Source organism: Heterocephalus glaber, unplaced genomic scaffold, assembly GCF_053883595.1.
Source record: "Heterocephalus glaber isolate CG9 unplaced genomic scaffold, H.glaber_assembly_v1.0 deba00001613, whole genome shotgun sequence".
NCBI classification, from domain to species: Eukaryota; Metazoa; Chordata; class Mammalia; order Rodentia; family Bathyergidae; genus Heterocephalus; species Heterocephalus glaber.
The window spans coordinates 7,645,479-7,664,207 of NW_028258384.1; the positions used below are offsets into that span (position 1 = coordinate 7,645,479).

At 36.3% G+C, this 18,729-nt stretch overlaps 1 protein-coding gene across 4 annotated transcripts in view; it reads right to left on the reverse strand.

The window, feature by feature from the left end:
* The window catches only part of Brwd3 (bromodomain and WD repeat domain containing 3), a 223,662-nt gene that overhangs the window by 96,128 nt on the left and 108,805 nt on the right, over nucleotides 1–18,729 (reverse strand). For all 4 annotated transcript variants that reach the window (XM_087196614.1, XM_087196615.1, XM_087196613.1 and 1 more), the window contains 2 exons: nucleotides 2,825–2,985; nucleotides 1,313–1,534 (listed from right to left, as the gene is read on the reverse strand). In XM_087196614.1, the coding sequence (XP_087052740.1) occupies nucleotides 1,313–1,534; nucleotides 2,825–2,985 (383 nt within the window). The remainder of the gene's footprint in view (nucleotides 1–1,312; nucleotides 1,535–2,824; nucleotides 2,986–18,729) is intronic.

Consider the following 18,729-nt stretch of genomic DNA (forward strand, 5'->3'; position numbering starts at 1 on the left):
AAAAGTGCAAATTAAAACATCACTGTTGGGGCTGGAGTGCAGCTCAGTGGCACAGCACTTGCCTTGCATATGGTAAGGGCATGGGTTCAATCCCCAGCACAAAAACAAAAAGAAAAACAAAAACAAACAAAAAACCCAAAACAACAGTGAGATTCCATCTCACTCCAGAAAGAATGGCTATCATCAAGAAATCAATCAAAAACAAATCCTTGAGAAGCTGTGAGAAAAAAAAAGGAACCCTTCCTCATTGTGGGTGGGAGTGTAAACTGGTACATCCCCTATGGAAATTAGTATAGAGATTCCTTACAAAACTAAAAATAGAAATTCCACTTGACTAAGCTATTCCCCTTCTCGGTATCATCCCAAAAGATTTGTATATACGTGTATGTGTCTGTGTGTGGTTTTTGAGACAGGGTCTCTCTGTGTAGTCCAAGCTGGCCTTGAACTCACTAAGTACCCTAGGCTCATCTCAAACTCATGGCAATCCTCTTGCCTCAGCCTGCAGAGTGCTGGGATTATAGGTGTGCACCACCACACACACCTGGCTCATTCCAAAAGATTTAAAGACTTCATACCATGGTGGTGTGTGCATATCCATGTTTATGGCAGCAAAGTTCATAAGAGCTAAATATTGGAAATAGCCCATATGTCCATTAATAGATTAATGGATTAAAAAAATATTAGTACACAATGGAGTACTACTCTGCCATAAAGGATAAACTTGAATCATTTGTAGAAAAATGGATGCACTTTGAAAACATAATGTTAAATGCATTAGACACACAAGCTTAAATATCACATCGTTTCTAACACAACAAACTCAGTATATAAATAAAGTGTAAAATAAAAGACATAACATGCAAAAGGAGAGAAAGAAAAGTTATTGTGATCCAGTATGGACAATGTATCTGAAATTATATCTTAATTTAGTATAATTATCTCATGTGTTTTACATATTTTTCCCCTATTAGTGTGGTTGTTAATCTGTATCTGTAATAATTAACTTCATAAGGATTTATAAAAAAAAAGGCAGGGGCTAGAGAGGACAGGGAAAGAAGAACTGAGATGTGTTATATATATCTACTAATTCCCTACTATAAATGCAATAAATATGTATGGCAAATATGTACCAATAAATACTGTTTTTTAAAAGAAAATGGAACTTAAAACATAGATGTCCGCAGGATAGGGGCAAAGTCATTTAGAGCATTTTTCTGTTGCCATTCTGTGTTTTTATCCATGAAGTGTAACAAATAATGAGAGAATTCTCACCTTTATCAGATATATTAGAATATCTTATGATTTTTCTTACCTGTATGGAAGTAATAGAAGCTGAATGTCCCTGAAGGACAGCAACTGGTGCACAAGTTCGAAGACACCATACTCTTACAACTTTATCACAGCTGCCTGCAGCAATGAGTGTATTTTCATAATTAACAGCCATGTCAGAAATTTCAGCAGAGTGCCCTCGAAGTGTAGCAAGTAGGCGTCCATCATCTGTGGCCCAAATTTTCACCAAACAGTCATCTGAACCCTATAGTAACACAAAAGGATGGAAGATTTACGATGATATAGAAATCTGTCATTCACCTCCCTCCCCAAAAAAAGGCAAAAAGGAGAATTTGATTATTCCTTAGCCTTTGCTTTTTAATCTCCTTTCCACATATAATATGGATCCAGCAGCAAATATAAATTATATGGAGATAAGACTGATGAGGCATTGTACAAACAATGGGATTTGTGAAAAGCTGCTCAAAACTACTTCTAATCTTGAAAACTATTTTTAAAATATTTTAAATATACTGAAAATATTATTTTTAAATATTTTAAATATACTTTTAAGTGATCTGGCATTAAGCATTTCTGCCATTATTTCTTTCCTTAGGGTGTGAGAGCTACTCTTCTTAAATGCTGGAATATATTTCTTCAAAAAGTACTCCCTAATTTAGGAAACCTGAGCCCATTAAGAATATCTGGTGAAAGCATTATCTTGACATATCTACTGAGAATTTCAAATCAATTTAAAAATAATAAAAAACAATTCTAGTCTAATGTGGTAGATAAAAATTATTTATTTCAAATGACATTCAACATCTTCATCATAATCATAAAAAAGCATAATCATTAACATTCAAATAAGTGTGCAGTTAGAAACATGAAATCATCAATGAAACAGTCTATATGGAAGCCTAAGGAGTCATAACTTCTCAAAGCACAAACTTCTTTTGTTGTACCATATAAATAGAAAAAATAAATTACACTATTACCCCCATCTCTTGTTAACTTAGTTATGAAGCAACAGGATTAATATTTCTTAGAAACATTAGTTTGCTATAATTTTGTCCTCAAAAGCAACAGTAAAATATAGTTAATAAAAATCAAATTTTAAAAATAATCAGTACTAAAATACATGCAAAATATAAGTATGTTCTTCATTACTGTGCAATTCAACTGTTTAAGCAAAACTGCCAGCAGTTAGTTACATTAGGTGACACATGGAAAGTGCATTTTATACAAATTCATTTTAATGTGTTTGTTAAAATGAGTCAAAATGAAATTGACTACAATTGTTTCACATAAATTAACCACATATGGAATATAAAAACTTTCAAAAATTTAATTTTTAAATTAAATTTCCGAAAAGATAGTGGACATGATAGTTCACCCTTCATCTATGTTAGGTTTTCAATTTCTATTCATCTTTTCATACATTCCTATATCCAAAAAAGGATAAACTGCCTACAAAGCATAATGCAGTACCATAAAGTCTAACTTCAATTGTTATAAATCTGCAATATTACCGTATCATAACCGTTACACTCACTGTAAAAATTCTTCTCCCACTTCGGTCAAATGCTACACAGTAGACAGAGGACAAGTGCCCCAAAATTCTCTTGTGCATCTTAATATGCTGGTAAGCAGATGAAGGGAAAATATGGCTGAAGCGACTACATCCGGTTAATTGCCTGGCAGAAGTGATATTCACTGAAAAAAAAAAGATTTTTTTTAATCTAAAAGTAAAACCTACTTTATGAAATTAAGTAATAAAAATATTAAGATAAGACAAAGTAGGGCACACATAACAAAGCAATCTTACAGTATGATAAGTCTAAATTCCTTTATGCATTTCAAGATTTTATGAACTCAAGTTGATTAAAAAAACACTACCAACATTCTTCTGTTAAATCTCATCAGTTTGCCTGTGGAAAGGAACATTCATTCCCATTTTATCTTTCAAGGTACAATGTAGTCAAAGACACTGTCACTTTAAATACATAGGTAAATCTTTTCACAGCATGAAGGAATTTTAGAATAAAATAATAAAATTATATTTCATTAAGCACATATATCTTAATTATATAGAGAATTTTATGAACTCCTTTCCCACCTCTTCACTATATAACTGCTGCACAAATTTCAAAAGTAATTATGAGCAATCTAAAAAATGAAAAGGGAAGGAAAACTATGACAACTGCATAGGTTTTAAACAGCAACAGTCCCTTCTAGGTTTGTCTATGGTTGTTCCTTTTTGGTTTCTGAATCTAGAGTTTCTTCCTCTAGTTACCAATGAATATATGAGACTTCATCTTCTGAGATCATTTTAGATCCTCTCTTATTTTTCTGAGTTTCTTTGACTTTTCTCTTTTCTCAGTGCTACTCTCGGTAAAGTTTCATTAATTTTTTATCTTTTTTAAAGTGACCTTTTAGATTCCTTGGTATTTTCTATCATTTTTCTAGTCTCCAATTTGTTTAATTCTGATCTGTTTTTTGTTATTTCCTTCCTTCTGTTAACTCTGATGTTTCTATATTCTCATTTTTTTAGTTTCTTGAGGAATATTATTAGGTTACTTGAGATGTTTCTTTTTGTTCATGTAGGGTTTTTTGTTATATATTTCCCTTTTGCTTTTGCAGCATCCTCTAAGTTTCGGTAAGTTCTGCTTTCATGTTTGTAGGTCTGAAGACATTTTAAATTTTCTATTTTAATTTATTCTTTAACCCACTGGTAATTCATAAGCATGTTTCAATCCCACATATCTGCAAGTTTTCCAAGATTCCCCAGTTACATGTTGACTAGTCCTTATCCAAATGCTCCAGAAGTATTTACAATGTAAGATTTTTTTTACATTTTAATAAGATATCTTTGGGATGGTAACCAAATCAAAACTAAAAATGTATTTATGTTTCATATATATCTTGTATGAGTAGCCTGAATATAATTATATATAGCACTTTTAATGTACCTACATTTTGACTGTGACCTCTCATATGAGGTCAGATTTGAAATTTTTGACTTCTGGCATCATATTGTCCCCTAAAACGTTTCCATTGTTAGGATATTTTCAATTTAGAATTTTTAGGTAAGGTATGTGCAACCTGTATGGATTTATAGTTTCATTCCTTGATGGTAAAAAAAAAAGATATTTCAATCTTAAATTTCTTATGACACACACTGAGGCCTGACAAATGATATATCTGGGAAAATGTTGAACAAGCACTTGCAAAAATGTCTATTATATTTGTGTTGGGTAATGATCTATATTTCTTAGGTTTAAAAATCTAAAATGTGGTATAAGTCCACTGCTTCCTTATTTAGTGTCTGGAAGGCTTGACCAATGCTGAAAATGCAGTATTAAAGTCTCTATTATTATACTACAATTTATCTCTCCCTTCAGATCTATTAATATTTGCTTTATATTTTTAGGTACTCTAATGCTAAGTACATATATATTTATGCTTCTAACACATCCTTAGTGCATTGTCATCCTTATCATTAACATATAGTGACCTTATTTTTTTTACAGTTTTTCACATAAACTCTACTATGTGGTGGATGACAAAAAAATATATTGAATATTTAAATTTTAAAAATATATATATTGGCATTAATACCCCTAAAATAGCAAAATTATCCCATCAGTTTTACCACTTTCTGAAGTAGTTGTGAAAGTCCTCTTCTGTGTCTTTAGTTGTGTTCAACTGGCTATCTTGATGTCATGTACTGGCTTCCTTGGTGTCTTAAATCCATTCAAAATCAAAACCTTTCATAATCATTTTGATTTGGGGGAAGAGCCAGAAGTTGCAGGGCAACAGATTTGGTGAATAAGATGGATGAGGACACACCATAATGTTTTCAATTTGACAGAAACTGTAGTACCAGAAGCAATGTGAGACATGGATCATTGTCATAATTGAGGATGAAACTATTTGCCTATTTCTCAGGCCATTTTCTATACACATTATTTCTTAAATGCACTAATAAGCCCTTAAAATAAATAGACTTCAGAAAGGAAAATTGTAGTAGGATGAACAGCAACAATTCAGCCTCTCCAAGATTCAGAAACCAGACACTGCAAAATAAAAATGCACTGAAGAAAAGAAAGAGAAGTACATCCCAGGAAATTTGGGATGAACTGACAGGAAAGTTAAAAGCTAGAGAAGTTGAAAGAAACAGTCTGGACTTTCTTCCTGACTCCCAACTTGTGGCTCTTGGGAAAGGCCGACTGAATCTATAGTAACAATGTAAACACCTGGGACTCCACGGGGCCCCAGGAAGAATCAGTGGAAGTGAAATGGACTGGCAGTTGATCAAGTTTGCATGAACAGAGAATAGTTTATTCCCACAGAGTTGTTCAACCGGCAACAGCTGCTGAGAGATCCCTGTGCAGATGAACACCATATTTCTGAAGACAGTGTGGGGGGTTGTGCACCATTCCAGGAAAGGAATGTTTGAACCTGGGACACAGAAGAGCCACAAGACACCTTCACTTCAGGGTTCCCAGTGTTATCCTTTCATAGTGACTGGGTGAAAGACAGGCATAGGAATCAGAAGAGGAGGAGGGGACATAAAAGAGATCTGCTGAGGGTTAAGAGCTCAACCAAGAAGGATACAGAGCTGCCCCTATGCTAGAAGCAAGGCCTGGCTTAAGTTTCTTTGACTTTGAAAGTCTCAACACTGAATATTTGAGCCCTTTACCTACTGTCTGCATCCAACATGGATATGCCATCTGGGGTCTGATGGTATTCTCTATCCCCTGGCATGAGAAGGGACACATTTTAACTAGGATACTGCCACAGCCCAGGGAAAGCATAGGGGACTCTGAGAAAGCTGAGAATTGCTAGACTCCAAAACTGCAGATCCTGGAAGGAAACCACTCATCCAAAATCAGAGAGAAAATTTTCTTTTCCTTATTAATTTTTCTCCCTTATCCCTTTTAATTTTATCCCTTTAATTTTTTCTTATTTTTATTCTCCAAATATTTTCGTTCATTTCTTTTTCAACCTTCTATGTCTCAACAATATTTTTGTCACAGTTACCTAATTCTATAAACATCTCCCAACTCCCTAATGAGAACCTTTCTCCCACTTCTCTATCCTTCATCTCATATCCTATAGTTTAGGATTTCAAATTTTTCTTCTCACATTCCCTGTTGAGAAACCACTATATTTTAACAGTGTAAACATTAAGTTTTATCAATCATTAGTTAACTCTATAAAATTACTGTTGAATTATTTTCTACCATTAGAAGAAGTACAGCTATTATTCTTCGTATGGTGGTACTCCATTCATTCACACTTTTGTTTGTAAACAATTTGGCTCTCAAACAGAAGTGTTTGGCAACATTTTTGTCTATGTACTCTGTATCAAGTGATGAACATGACTGTGGCATCTTCTCTACATAAACAAACATGGCCATCTTTTCCAGAATTGTGCAATGAATTAAATTTGTGAACTGAGGTACTGCTGTACATATTACCTGCATGTCAATATCTGAATTTTCTTAGTGCTTATGCAATAATTGTGGATTTCTCCTCTATGGTTAAGGATAGTATGTAATGTTAACCACTTACCAGTCCAATTATTTAAATACAGGATGACCAAAAATTGCATATTTTTCTTTAATCTATATAACATAATAAGAAATATTAAAAAAATGACAATTTTATCAAATTTATTCAATACAAGAATTGACTCGTTGAAATGACACCTGGCTGGGGGACGCTTGGGATAGTATGAAAACAAATGCATTGCCCGGAGTGTCACTTGGGGTAAACGGTTAAGTGGTTAATATCTAAGTGTTCTTGGATGAACCACAGTAGCAGATTTGCTTGATACTGCCAAGTTTGCAAAATTGTAGCTACTAAGGGGTTTTGTCTGTATGCCACCATGAAGACATTAACAATATTAAGATACATTCCCAGAGAACTAAGTGTTAGAACAATTACACTGAAGCCTCCCCTCTCAAATTAACAGACAAAGTCAGACCTTAGGGGAGAGGCAAAGGACTATGCTTAACCATGGCAAAAGTACACCACAGAAAAGCAGGCTAAGTAAAGAGATTTCCACACAGTACTAGAAGTAAATCTTTCCACTTTAAGGACTCACATGCCTCCACACAAAACAAACAAAAACATAGATATATAAGACAAGGCAACAAAATGCCTCCCAAAACTCCCAACTTCCCCAAGCAAATTATGGGGGTATTGAAGGGGAGAATAGCATAAGCCACAAACCTTGATTACTTGAAAGATAACAGAAATTATAAAACAGGTCAAAGAGTGCTCTATGGGATCACTGAAGATATAATAAATGATCAATGAGCTTTCAAAAAACTAATACAATCGTAGCAGACCTACATGAAGTGATACAAAACATTAATTTCAAGTTTACCAAAGAATCAGATTCCAGAAAACATTTCAACCAGAAATCCAGGAGATAAAACATTACATTGAAACTACGGACAGTAGAAGCAACCAATGTGAAGACAGAATTTCAGAATTGTAAGATATCAACGACTCAAAGGCATCTTAAAAACAATAACAGAACATAAATGGATCCAACCGTGGCTAGATGATGTAAAGACTAAACTAAAAGTAATTTGAATGAATGAAATACTAGAAGTCAGTAAAAATGCCATGAAAAACCTGTTTTCAGAAATAGTAACAGACAACTTCCTAAATTTAGGGAATCAAATAGACCTCACTAATAAGTGAGGCATACAAGGGCCAGGGATTTAGCTCAGTGGTTCCGCCACCTGCCTTGTAAGCACAAGGACCCAAGATGGATCCCCAGTACAAATTTTAAAAAAAGAAGAAATAAATGAGGCTTATACAACCCGAAAGACAACCTCTCCATATCACATCATATTCAAAACACCAGCAGTCCAAAATAGGGACAAAAATCTTAGAAGCTGTTAAGAGAAAAGCAATGAATTACTTGTAAAGTTAAGCACATTAGAATTACAGCATACAACTCAACAAAAACCTTAAAGGTGGGCTTGGAGGGAAGTGTTTTAAGCCCTAAAAGATTACAATTTGCAACACAAACTTACATATCCTGCAAGTTTCCACCAAACTGAAAGACAAATAACGTATTTCCATAACAAGGAGCACATCCAAAAAATTTATGACCACCAAAGCAACATTACAAGAAATACTCAAGGTTATCCTAGAAAGAGACAATGGAGCAAACAATGCCAATAAATCAAATAAGAGAAATACTAATGGCAAGATGAGAAGTTAAGTAGAAAAAAAGTAAGGACACCAGCAACATGAAAATAATGCAATGACAGAAATAAGTAATAAGATTACCTCTCAGTAATCTCACAGTGAATGGTCTCAATCTCCCAATGAAAACAGACTGACAGAATGGAGGAAGAAAAAAATGTAATGATTTTCAGATTACATGAAACACATTTAATTAAAAAAGAAATACACAGAGTAAAAATCAAAGGATCAAAAACACTATTCCATGGAATAGGAACATGGAAGAGCAGGAGCAGCTCCCCTAGATGTAGAAAAAGTAGATTTCAAGCCAAAACTGAACAGAAGAGACAAAGAAGGTCACCATATATTGGTTAAGGAAGTGGTGGCAAGCCTCTTAAATGAACCATTCTTTCAATGATAGAAACAGCCCACTGTGGCCTGCGTGACATAGGTTTGCCATCACTGGATTAAAGGAACAAATATGCACCAAACACTAATGCACCCAACTTCATAAAACAAACACTAATGGACATAAAATGAGATAAAGAAAACACAATTATAATGAAATACCTTAATACCCCACTGTCACAAAAGGATCAACTAGACAAAAAAAAAATTTAAAAATATCACACTTGAACCAAACACTTGAACAAATTAACAGATATCTACACAGTGTTGCATACAGGCATACAATATATTGTTCTCAGCAGCATATGCAACTTTCTCTAAAATAGACAACATTTTAGACCATAAAGTATGCTTGAATAAATCCAAAAGAATCAAAATTATTCCATGTATATTATCAGATCATACTGCAATGAATCTACAAATCAATGGCAAAATACACCAGAGACTATGCAACCACATGGAAAGTAAATACCTTCTTGAAAAACTGATGAGACACAGAAGAAGTCAAGGAAGAAAATTAGATAGGTCCTAAAATCAAACAATAATGCAAATACAATGTACTGGAAGATATGAGACACACTGAAAGCAGTCAAAAGATGGGCATACTTAGCAGTGAATACCAGACAAATAACCTAATGATATACCTCAAGGTCCTAGAAAAACAAAAATAATACAAATCTAAAGCTACCAGACAGATGAAAATTATAAAGATCAGAGCAGAAATTAATGAAATTTTCTTAAACATGGCACAAAATAAATCAATGAATCAAATAGTCCTTGAAAGCAAACGTATTACCCAGTCTTTGCCAAAAAAAGGAAAGACCCAAATCCATGCAAATAGAAATGAAAAAGGCAAAATCACAACAGATTCTGCTGAAATCCAAAGGATCATTAGTAAATACTCTGATAACCTATACTCTAAGAAAATGGAAAATTCAGAATAGATTCCTAGATACATATAAATGGTCAAACCTGAAGTAAGAAATACAAAAATCTTAAATAATTCAATATCAGTCAATGAAATTTAAGAAGTAATAAAAAACTACCAAGAAAAGCCTATTTGCCGATGGATTCACTGCTGGATTTTACAGGGACTTTAGAGAAGATCTAATGCCAATACTCATCAAACTCTTTAAAGAAATGGAAAAGGAAGCACTACTCACAAAGTGATTACTGGAAACAAGCATTACTGTGATTACAAAACCAGAAAAGAGCCCATGAAACCAAAAGAGAACCATAGGTCAATCTCTTTAGTGAACATAGATGCAAAAATCATTAATAAGATACTGGTGAACAGAATGCAACAAACTGTCAAAACAAATCATACATCATCATGAAGTAGGATTCATTCCAGGGATGCAGGAATAGTTCAACATAAACAAATTGATAAATGAAATACACTACATAAACAAAAGCAAGGACAAAAATCACATGATCAGATATCTCAGTAGATGAAGAAAAAGCAACATCCATTCATTACATAAAAAATAGATAAATAAAGGTTTTATCTCAATTCGATAAAAGCCATCTATGACAAACATCATATTAAATTGACAGAAAATAAAAGCTTTCCCTCTAAATTCAGGAACAAGACAAGGATGTTTACTGTCACCATCCCTGTTCAATATAGTTCTTGAAATATTAGCAAGAGCAATCAAGAGAAAGAAATTAATGGGATATCTACAAGCAAGGAAGAAATTATCATCATTTGCACATGGTATGATCCTCCACATAGAAAATGCCAAAAACTCCACCAAAACACTCCTAGAATTAATAATCAAATTCAGTAGCATAGCAGAGTACAAAGTCAGGACACAAAAGTCAATAGTGTTCTTGTATACAAATAATAAACTCACCAAGAAAGAAATTAAGGAAACGATACCTTGTACAATTGAAGGAATCCAACCACCAGCATCCTGATCAGAGAGAGACCCCTCTAAACTGCCCCTCCCAGCACAGCTGCACCTGGGGACACATAACATTACCAGCCCAGCTATTGGTAGCCACTACTTCCTGCGCTTTGCTAAGCCTCATCCTTGGGCAACTATTGACACTTGCACTTCCTCAAGCCTTGTTCTTAGCAGGTAGCCACAGCCCCCTTTCACTGAACTCCCCTTCCCCATGAACCTAGAAAAACACCCAAAAGCCTGTAGGAGACCAGCTGGTCTCTAGAGACTGCCACAGCAGTCTCTCTCACGTTTGTTCTGAAATAAACCTGTCCTGTTTATTTCATACCTCTGTTTCTTCTTTTCCTTCTTTTTTACAAACAACAATAGCATCAAGAAAAATTATACCCAGGAATTGACCGAACCAAGGAAGTGAAAGACCTCTACAAAGAAAAGAACAGTACTCTGAAAAAGGAAATTGAAAAGTATGTCCAAAAAAGGAAAGATGTACCTTGTAACCTAGACATTGGCTCCCAGAACCAATGTTGTCAAAATGGAAATACTTCCAAAACTGTTATACAGATTCACTGAAGCACCAAAACTAACTGAAAAGTCATATGGAACCAGAAAAACCTAGAATGGCAAAAACAATACTGGGCAGGAACAGCAAGGTAAGAGGCATCCCAATCCTGGACTTCCAAGTTATACGATAAAGCTACTGTGATTAAAAACAGCATGGCAGGGCCAGGGATTTAGCTCAGTGGCACTGCGCCTGTCTTGCAAGCACAGGTCCTGAGTTTGATCCCCAGTACCAACAAAAAAAAAACAGGATGGTTGCCAGAGGGGAAGGCGGAGGCAGGAGGATGTCCATGAGTTCAAGGCCAGCCTGGGAATTTAAGACCAGCCTGAACTACATAGCAAGATCCTATTGAATAAAAAAAACAAAAAACAAAAACAACAACAGAAACAGACTTGTGGACCAAAGGAACAAAATAAAGGATGCAGAAACAACTCCAAGCACACAGTTACCTTGTCTTTCACAAAGGAACCAATTACTATCCCTAGAAGATAGCCTCTTTAACAAATAGGGCTCAGAAAACCAGATATGCACATGCTTAAGATTGAAGCTACACTCATATTTCTTACAATGCACTAAACTAAATTCAAACTGCCTCAAATATTGAAATACTAAAACAGAAACATTTAACCTGCTGGGCCCTGAATAGGTAAAACTCTTGAAGATATAGGCAAAAACTTTCTGAACAGAAACCCAGTTGCACAACAAATAATATCAAGAAGCAATACATGGTATCATATCAAATTAAAAAGCTTGTACACAGCAAAGGAAACCACCAGCACTACAAAATGGGGGAAAATTGCCAGCAACTCTTCAGTCAAAGTTCTACAAACATCTAAAATATATAAGGAACTAAAAAAAAATTAACATCCCCAAATTGAAAGACCTAATCAAAAACTGGCACCTGCTGGGCATGATGGTGCAAAAATAATCCCAGTATTCAAGAGGCTGAGGTCGCACAGAACACGCCGAATCAGCCCACTGCAGACAGGCAGGTCTGCAGACACCCTACCGAGGTCCCCAGTACTGCGGAACACACCCAATCAGCGCATGTCCCGGCAACAATCCATTGGACACTCCCCCCACACCCCGCTCCTCTGTACAGCCACCTGGTTCCACACTACAAAGACGCAGAGGACACCAGACCACCAGACAACAGTACTGAGTCCAGCCGCTCCCAGCCCAGAAGTAGGGGCTTATGAGCTGTCGTCCCACTGCTCCTGGCCCAGAGGAAGGGGCTTCCCGGCCACGATCCCTCCTGCTACTCCCAGCCCACAGGAAAGGGCTTTTGGGCCACCTTCTGTCCCTCCGCTCCTGGCCTAGAGGAACGGGATTCCGGGCCACCATGCCTCTCACTGCTCACGGACCAGAGGTAGGGCTTTCTGAGCAGCCATCCCACTGCTCCTGGAACAGAGGAAGGGGCTTCCAGGCCACCATCCCTCCCGCTGCTCCCGGCCCACAGGAAAGGGCTTTTGGGCCACCATCCCTACCACTGCTCCCAGCCCCTGTCCCATCTCTCCCAGCTCAGAGGAGGTAATCCGGGAAGGCGTCAACAGCATCCCCCCCCCCCAGTCAAAATGAGAAAACACGAAAATAGGTCTCAAAACCAGACTTCCAGATCACCTACAGCAACCCCAAAGGGAAATGAGATGGAACCCTCTGATACTCAACCACCTGGACCCACTGAACTGGCAACAAAAGGGGATCTGGAAAAAATGAAATCAGAAATAATTGCTCAGAAAACAGGGGAAATTGTGCCCCTAGTGCAAGATATGATTAATAAGTCTAGAGAGGAGCTCAGGAACATGATGGAATCCCAACATAGGAAACAAATGGAATCCATACAATGAATGCAATGAGATATCCAGGACATAAAAAACTCCATTGAAATCTACATAGCAAAATAAGCCAATGTGAGGACAGAATTTCAGAGATAGAAGATAAGATTGCAATTAGAGACCAGGAAAAGAAAAATTGCTTCAAAATTATAAGGGAACATGAGAAATCAATCCAGCAGCTGCTAGATGATGCAAAGAAGAATAACATAAGACTGATTGGACTCAATGAAGAAACAGGAAGGAGTGCAGATGACATAAAAAATCTCTTCACAGAAATAATGACAGAAAACTTCCCAAGCAGGGGAAAAGAGCTTGACATACAGATAATTGAGGCATATAGAACTCCAAATAGCCTTGATCAAAAAAAATCTACATATAGGCATATAATTGTTAAGATTCCAGAAACTCAACAGAAGAACAAAGTTCTACAAGCAGTTAGAGAAAAGAAACAAATCACATACAAAGGAAAGCCCATCAGAATCATAGCAGACTTCTCAACACAAACCATCAAGGCAAGAAGAGCTTGGAGTGACATATTCCAAGCCCTAAAAGAAAACAGCCTCCAACCCAGATTGATGTACCCTGCAAAACTATCTTTCAAAATGGATGGAGAAATAAGATACTTTCATAACAAAGAGCACCTTAGGAACTTCGTGAATACCAAACGAGCACTCCAAAGAATTTTACACAATACCCTAGGAACAGACATTGAGGATCACAATCCCAGGAAGCAAAGCAGAATGAACCCATCTGGCATGACAAGAAATTAAATGTAAAGGGGGAGAACCCAACAAAAAGAAAAAGTCATGGCAATGACAAGTCAATACGTTTCAGTTATAACCATCAATTTAAATGGTCTCAATTCACCAATCAAAAGAAATAGATTGGCAGAATGTGTCAAGAAGCAAAATCCAACAATATGCTGTATACAACAAACACACTTAATTCAAAAGAAAACTCATAGACTGAAAGCTAAAGGGTGGAAAACAATAATCCATGAGACAGGACCCCGAAAAAAAGCAGGTGTAGCTATCCTCTTTGCAGATCAAGTAGATTTCAAACCAACACTGATTAACAGAGATGAAGAAGGACAGGACACTACATCCTTGTAAAGGGAAGAATCCAAGAGGAAGAGATGACAATCATAAATATCTATGCACCAAACACTAGTGCGCCCAACTATATAAAACAAATACTAACGGACATGAAAAGTCATATATTCACTAATACAATTGTAGTGGGGGGCCTCAACACCCCACTGTCACAAATAGCTCAACTAAACAAAAAATAAGTAATGAAATACTAGAACTCCATCGAACTCTTGAACAAATGAACTTAACAGATGTTTACAGAGTCTTCCACCCCACAAAATCAGAATACACATTCTTCTCAGCTGCACATGGGTCATTCTCCAAAATAGACCACATACTCACACATAGAACATGTTTAAGTAAGTGCAAAGGAATTAAAATTATGCCCTGTATATTATCAGACCATAGTGCGATGAAATTGGAGATCCATAGCAAAAGAAACTCAAAAAATTCCATAAACATGTGGAAACTGAACAACACACTTCTGAATAACCAATGGGTCACAGAGGAAATTGAAGAAATCAGACAGTTCCTTCAATTAAATGACAATGACAACACAACATATCAGAATCCAAGGGACACAATGAAAGCAGTCTTATGAGGGAAATTCATGGCAGTGAATACGCATATTAGGAAAACAGAATGAGCCCAATTAAACAACCTGATACTGCACATCAAGCTTCTAGAAAAACAAGAACAGGAAAACCCCAGAGCTCTTACAAGGGAGGAAATTATAAAGATCAGAGGAGAAATCAATGCAATGGAGACTAAGAGAACAATACAAAAAAATCAATAAAGCCAAGAGTTGGTTCTTCAAAAGAATCAACAAAATGGACAAATCCTTAGCCAACCTTGTCAGGAAAAGGAAAGAAAAGGCCCAAATCCATGCAATTAGGAATGAAAAGGGTGAAATTACAACAGACCCAGCAGAAATCCAGAGGATCATCAATACCTACTTCCAGAACCTATACGCCAATAAGATGGACAACACAGAAGAAATGGACAGATTCCTAGATACATATGAATTACCAAAGTTGAACGAAGAAGACCTAAAAATTCTGAACAGCCCAGTATCAACCAATGAAATTAAAAATGTAATTAAAAACTTATCAACTAAGAAAAGCCGGGCCCTGACGGCTTCACTGCTGAATTCTACAAGACATTTAGAGAGGAACTGCTGCCACTACTGTTTAAACTCTTCAATGAAATTGAAAGGGAAGCAATACTCCCAAATTCACTCCTGGAAGCAAGCATCACCTTGATCCCCAAAGCAGAGAAAGACCCAACTGAAAAAGAGAACTCTAGGCCAATCTCACTAATGAACATAGATGCAAAAATCCTTAATAACATAATGGCAAACAGAATGCAGAAGATCATCAAGAAGATCATACACCCTGATCAAGTGGGATTCATCCCACGGATGCAGGGATAGTTTGATATACGCAAATCAATCAATGTAATACACTATATCAACAGTATCAAGGACAAAAAACATATGATTATCTCCATAGATGCAGAAAAAGCATTTGAAAAAATCCAACATGCATTTATGATAAAAACCCTCCAAAAAATTGGAATAGATGGTCTCTACCTCAAACTGATAGAAGCCATCTATGAAAAACCAATAGCTAATATCATACTAAATAGTCAAAAACTGAAATCCTTCACACTAAAATCAGGAACAAGACAAGGATGTCCACTATCACCACTCTTGTTCAATATAGTTCTGGAAACATTAGCCACGGCAAATAGACAAGAGAAAGAAATAAAAGGAATAAAGATAGGAAATGAAGAAGTCAAATTGTCATTATTTGAAGATGACATGATACTCTATATAGAAGACCCCAAGAACTCCACCAAAAGTCTTTTAGACTTAATATCCACATTCAGTCAAGTAGCTGGTTACAAGGTCAACATACAAAAATCAATAGCTTTCCTCTACACAAATGACAGACTCACTGAGAGAGAAATAGGTCAAATGATTCCTTTCACAATAACATCCAAAAAACTGAAATACCTAGGAATCAACCTAACAAAAGAAAACAAAGACCTCTTCTCTGAAAACTATGGCACTCTGAAAAGAGAGATTGAAGATGATATCAGAAAAGGGACAGACATGCCCTGCTGCTGGGTAGGAAGGATTAATATAGTGAAAATGGCCATACTTCCAAAACTGGTATATAGATTTAATGCAGTTCCAATTGAGATCCCAGCAGTATACTTCATGGACCTTGAGAAAACAATCCAAAAATTCATTTGGAACAAGAAGAGACCCAGAATAGCAAAAGCAATTCTAGGTAACAGAGACATGGCAGGAGGTATCACAATCCCCAACCTGCAACTATACTACAAAGCTACTGTGATTAAAACAGCATGGTACTGGCAAAGAAACAGACCTGAGGACCAGTGGAACAGATTAGAAGATGCAGAAACAATGCCAGACACACTCAGCCACCTCATCTTCGATAAAGGAGCCAAACACCCTCACTGGAGGAAAGATAGCTTCTTTAATAAATGGTGTTGGAATAATTGGGCTTCAACTTACCAAAGATTAGAACTAGACCTATATCTCTCACCATGCACTAAACTAAAATCAAAATGGATGAAAGATCTAAATATTAAAATAGAAACTGAACTAGTTGGTACACAGGTTAGGTAGAACCCTTGAAGACATTGGTGTAGGAAAAGATTTTATGAACAAAACCTCAGTTGTCCATGAACTAGCACAAACAATCAACAAGTGGGATCTCTTCTTATTAAAAGGCTTCTGCACAGCAAGAGAAACCACCAGCAGTGTGAAGAGACAACCCACAATGTGGGAAAAAATCTTCACCTGCTCTTCTTCAGACAAAGGTCTACTATCTCAAATCTATAAAGAACTTAAAAACATCAGACCTCCCAAATTTAAAGAACCAATACAAAAATGTGCATCTGAAATGAGCAGACATTTTTCAGACAAAGAAGTAGAAATCACAAATAAATACGTGAAAAAATGTTCAACGTCACTGGTCATTCGAGAGATGCAAATGCAAACAATGCTGAGATTCCACTACACTCCAGAAACAATGGCTGCTATCATGAAATCAACCAATTACAAATGCTGGCGGGGCTGTGGAGAAAGAGAAACCCTGCTCCACTGCTGGTGGGAATGTAGACTGGTGCAACCACTGTGGAAATCAGTATGGAGCTACCTCAAAGAACTAGGACTGGAAGTCCCATTTGACCTTGCTATTCCACTGCTGGGGATCTTCCCCAAAGAATTAAAAGAATCATACCACAGTGATATATGTGCGCCCATGTTCATAGCAGCACAATTTCTGATAGCTAAATCTTGGAAACAGCCCAAATGCCCATCAACTGGAGACTGGATAAAGAAAATGTGTTTTTTTTTATACAGTGGAGTACTAGTCAGCCATACAAAATGAGAAATTAGAGACATTTACAGCTAAGTGGATGCACATTGAGGCGATACTCTTAAGTGAAATAAATAGGACACACAGCTATAAATACCAAATAGTTTCTCTGGTGTGAGAAACTGAAAGTGTATATAAGGACTAAAATGTATAATAGGTAATGTGAAATAGGAAGAAAAGGGGCAAAGGGGAAGGAAGTGGGAGGTTTAGGGGAAAGGATAGAAGGGAATGGGATTAATATGAGAAAATGGAAAAATAGGAACAAAATCTTTGTAAATAGGGAGGACTGGAGGGGTTGAAGGGAGGGGTGGGCAAGGGTGAAAAATAAGAACCAAGAGAGACTATGTAAAGGTGCAAATTTCCAATGACGAATGTCATTATATTGTATACCTAAAATGTACCAATGATTAGAATGAATAATCGATGATGCAAAATAGGAAGAAAAGGTCCAAAGGGGTAGTGGTAGTGGGAGAGGCAGGGGAAAGGAAAGAAGGAAAAAAAAATGATGAGAAATGGAAAAAATGGAACTAAAGTCTTTGTAAATAGGGAAGGGTGGAGGAGGTGAAGGGAGGGCTAGGAATGGGGAAAAAATAAGAACCAAGATGCATTATGTAAAGGTACAATTCCCAATGAGAAATGTAATTGTGTTGCATACCTACAATGTACCTAAAAGAATTTAATAAAGTGCAAAAAAAAAAAAAAAAGAGATGCCATGGCAAGAGGATCATTATGAGTTTGAGGCCAGCCTGGGCTACATAGTGAGTTCAAAGCCAGCCTGAATTGCATAGCAAGACCCTGTCTCAAAAAACATCAAAAATAAAAAATAAAAAAGTGTTACAGAACAAAACACTCATTCTAACTCACTCTAGATTGAATACTTGCCTCTAGGAAATCAAATAAGAACAAGAGCAGGCAAGGTAACAGGGGAAAAAATACCTTACTTTCTTGTTGGTGGAAGTGTAAACTGATAGAACAACTATAGAAATCAGAAGGGAATCTTCTCCAAAAATCTAAAATGAGAAATTGCATTCT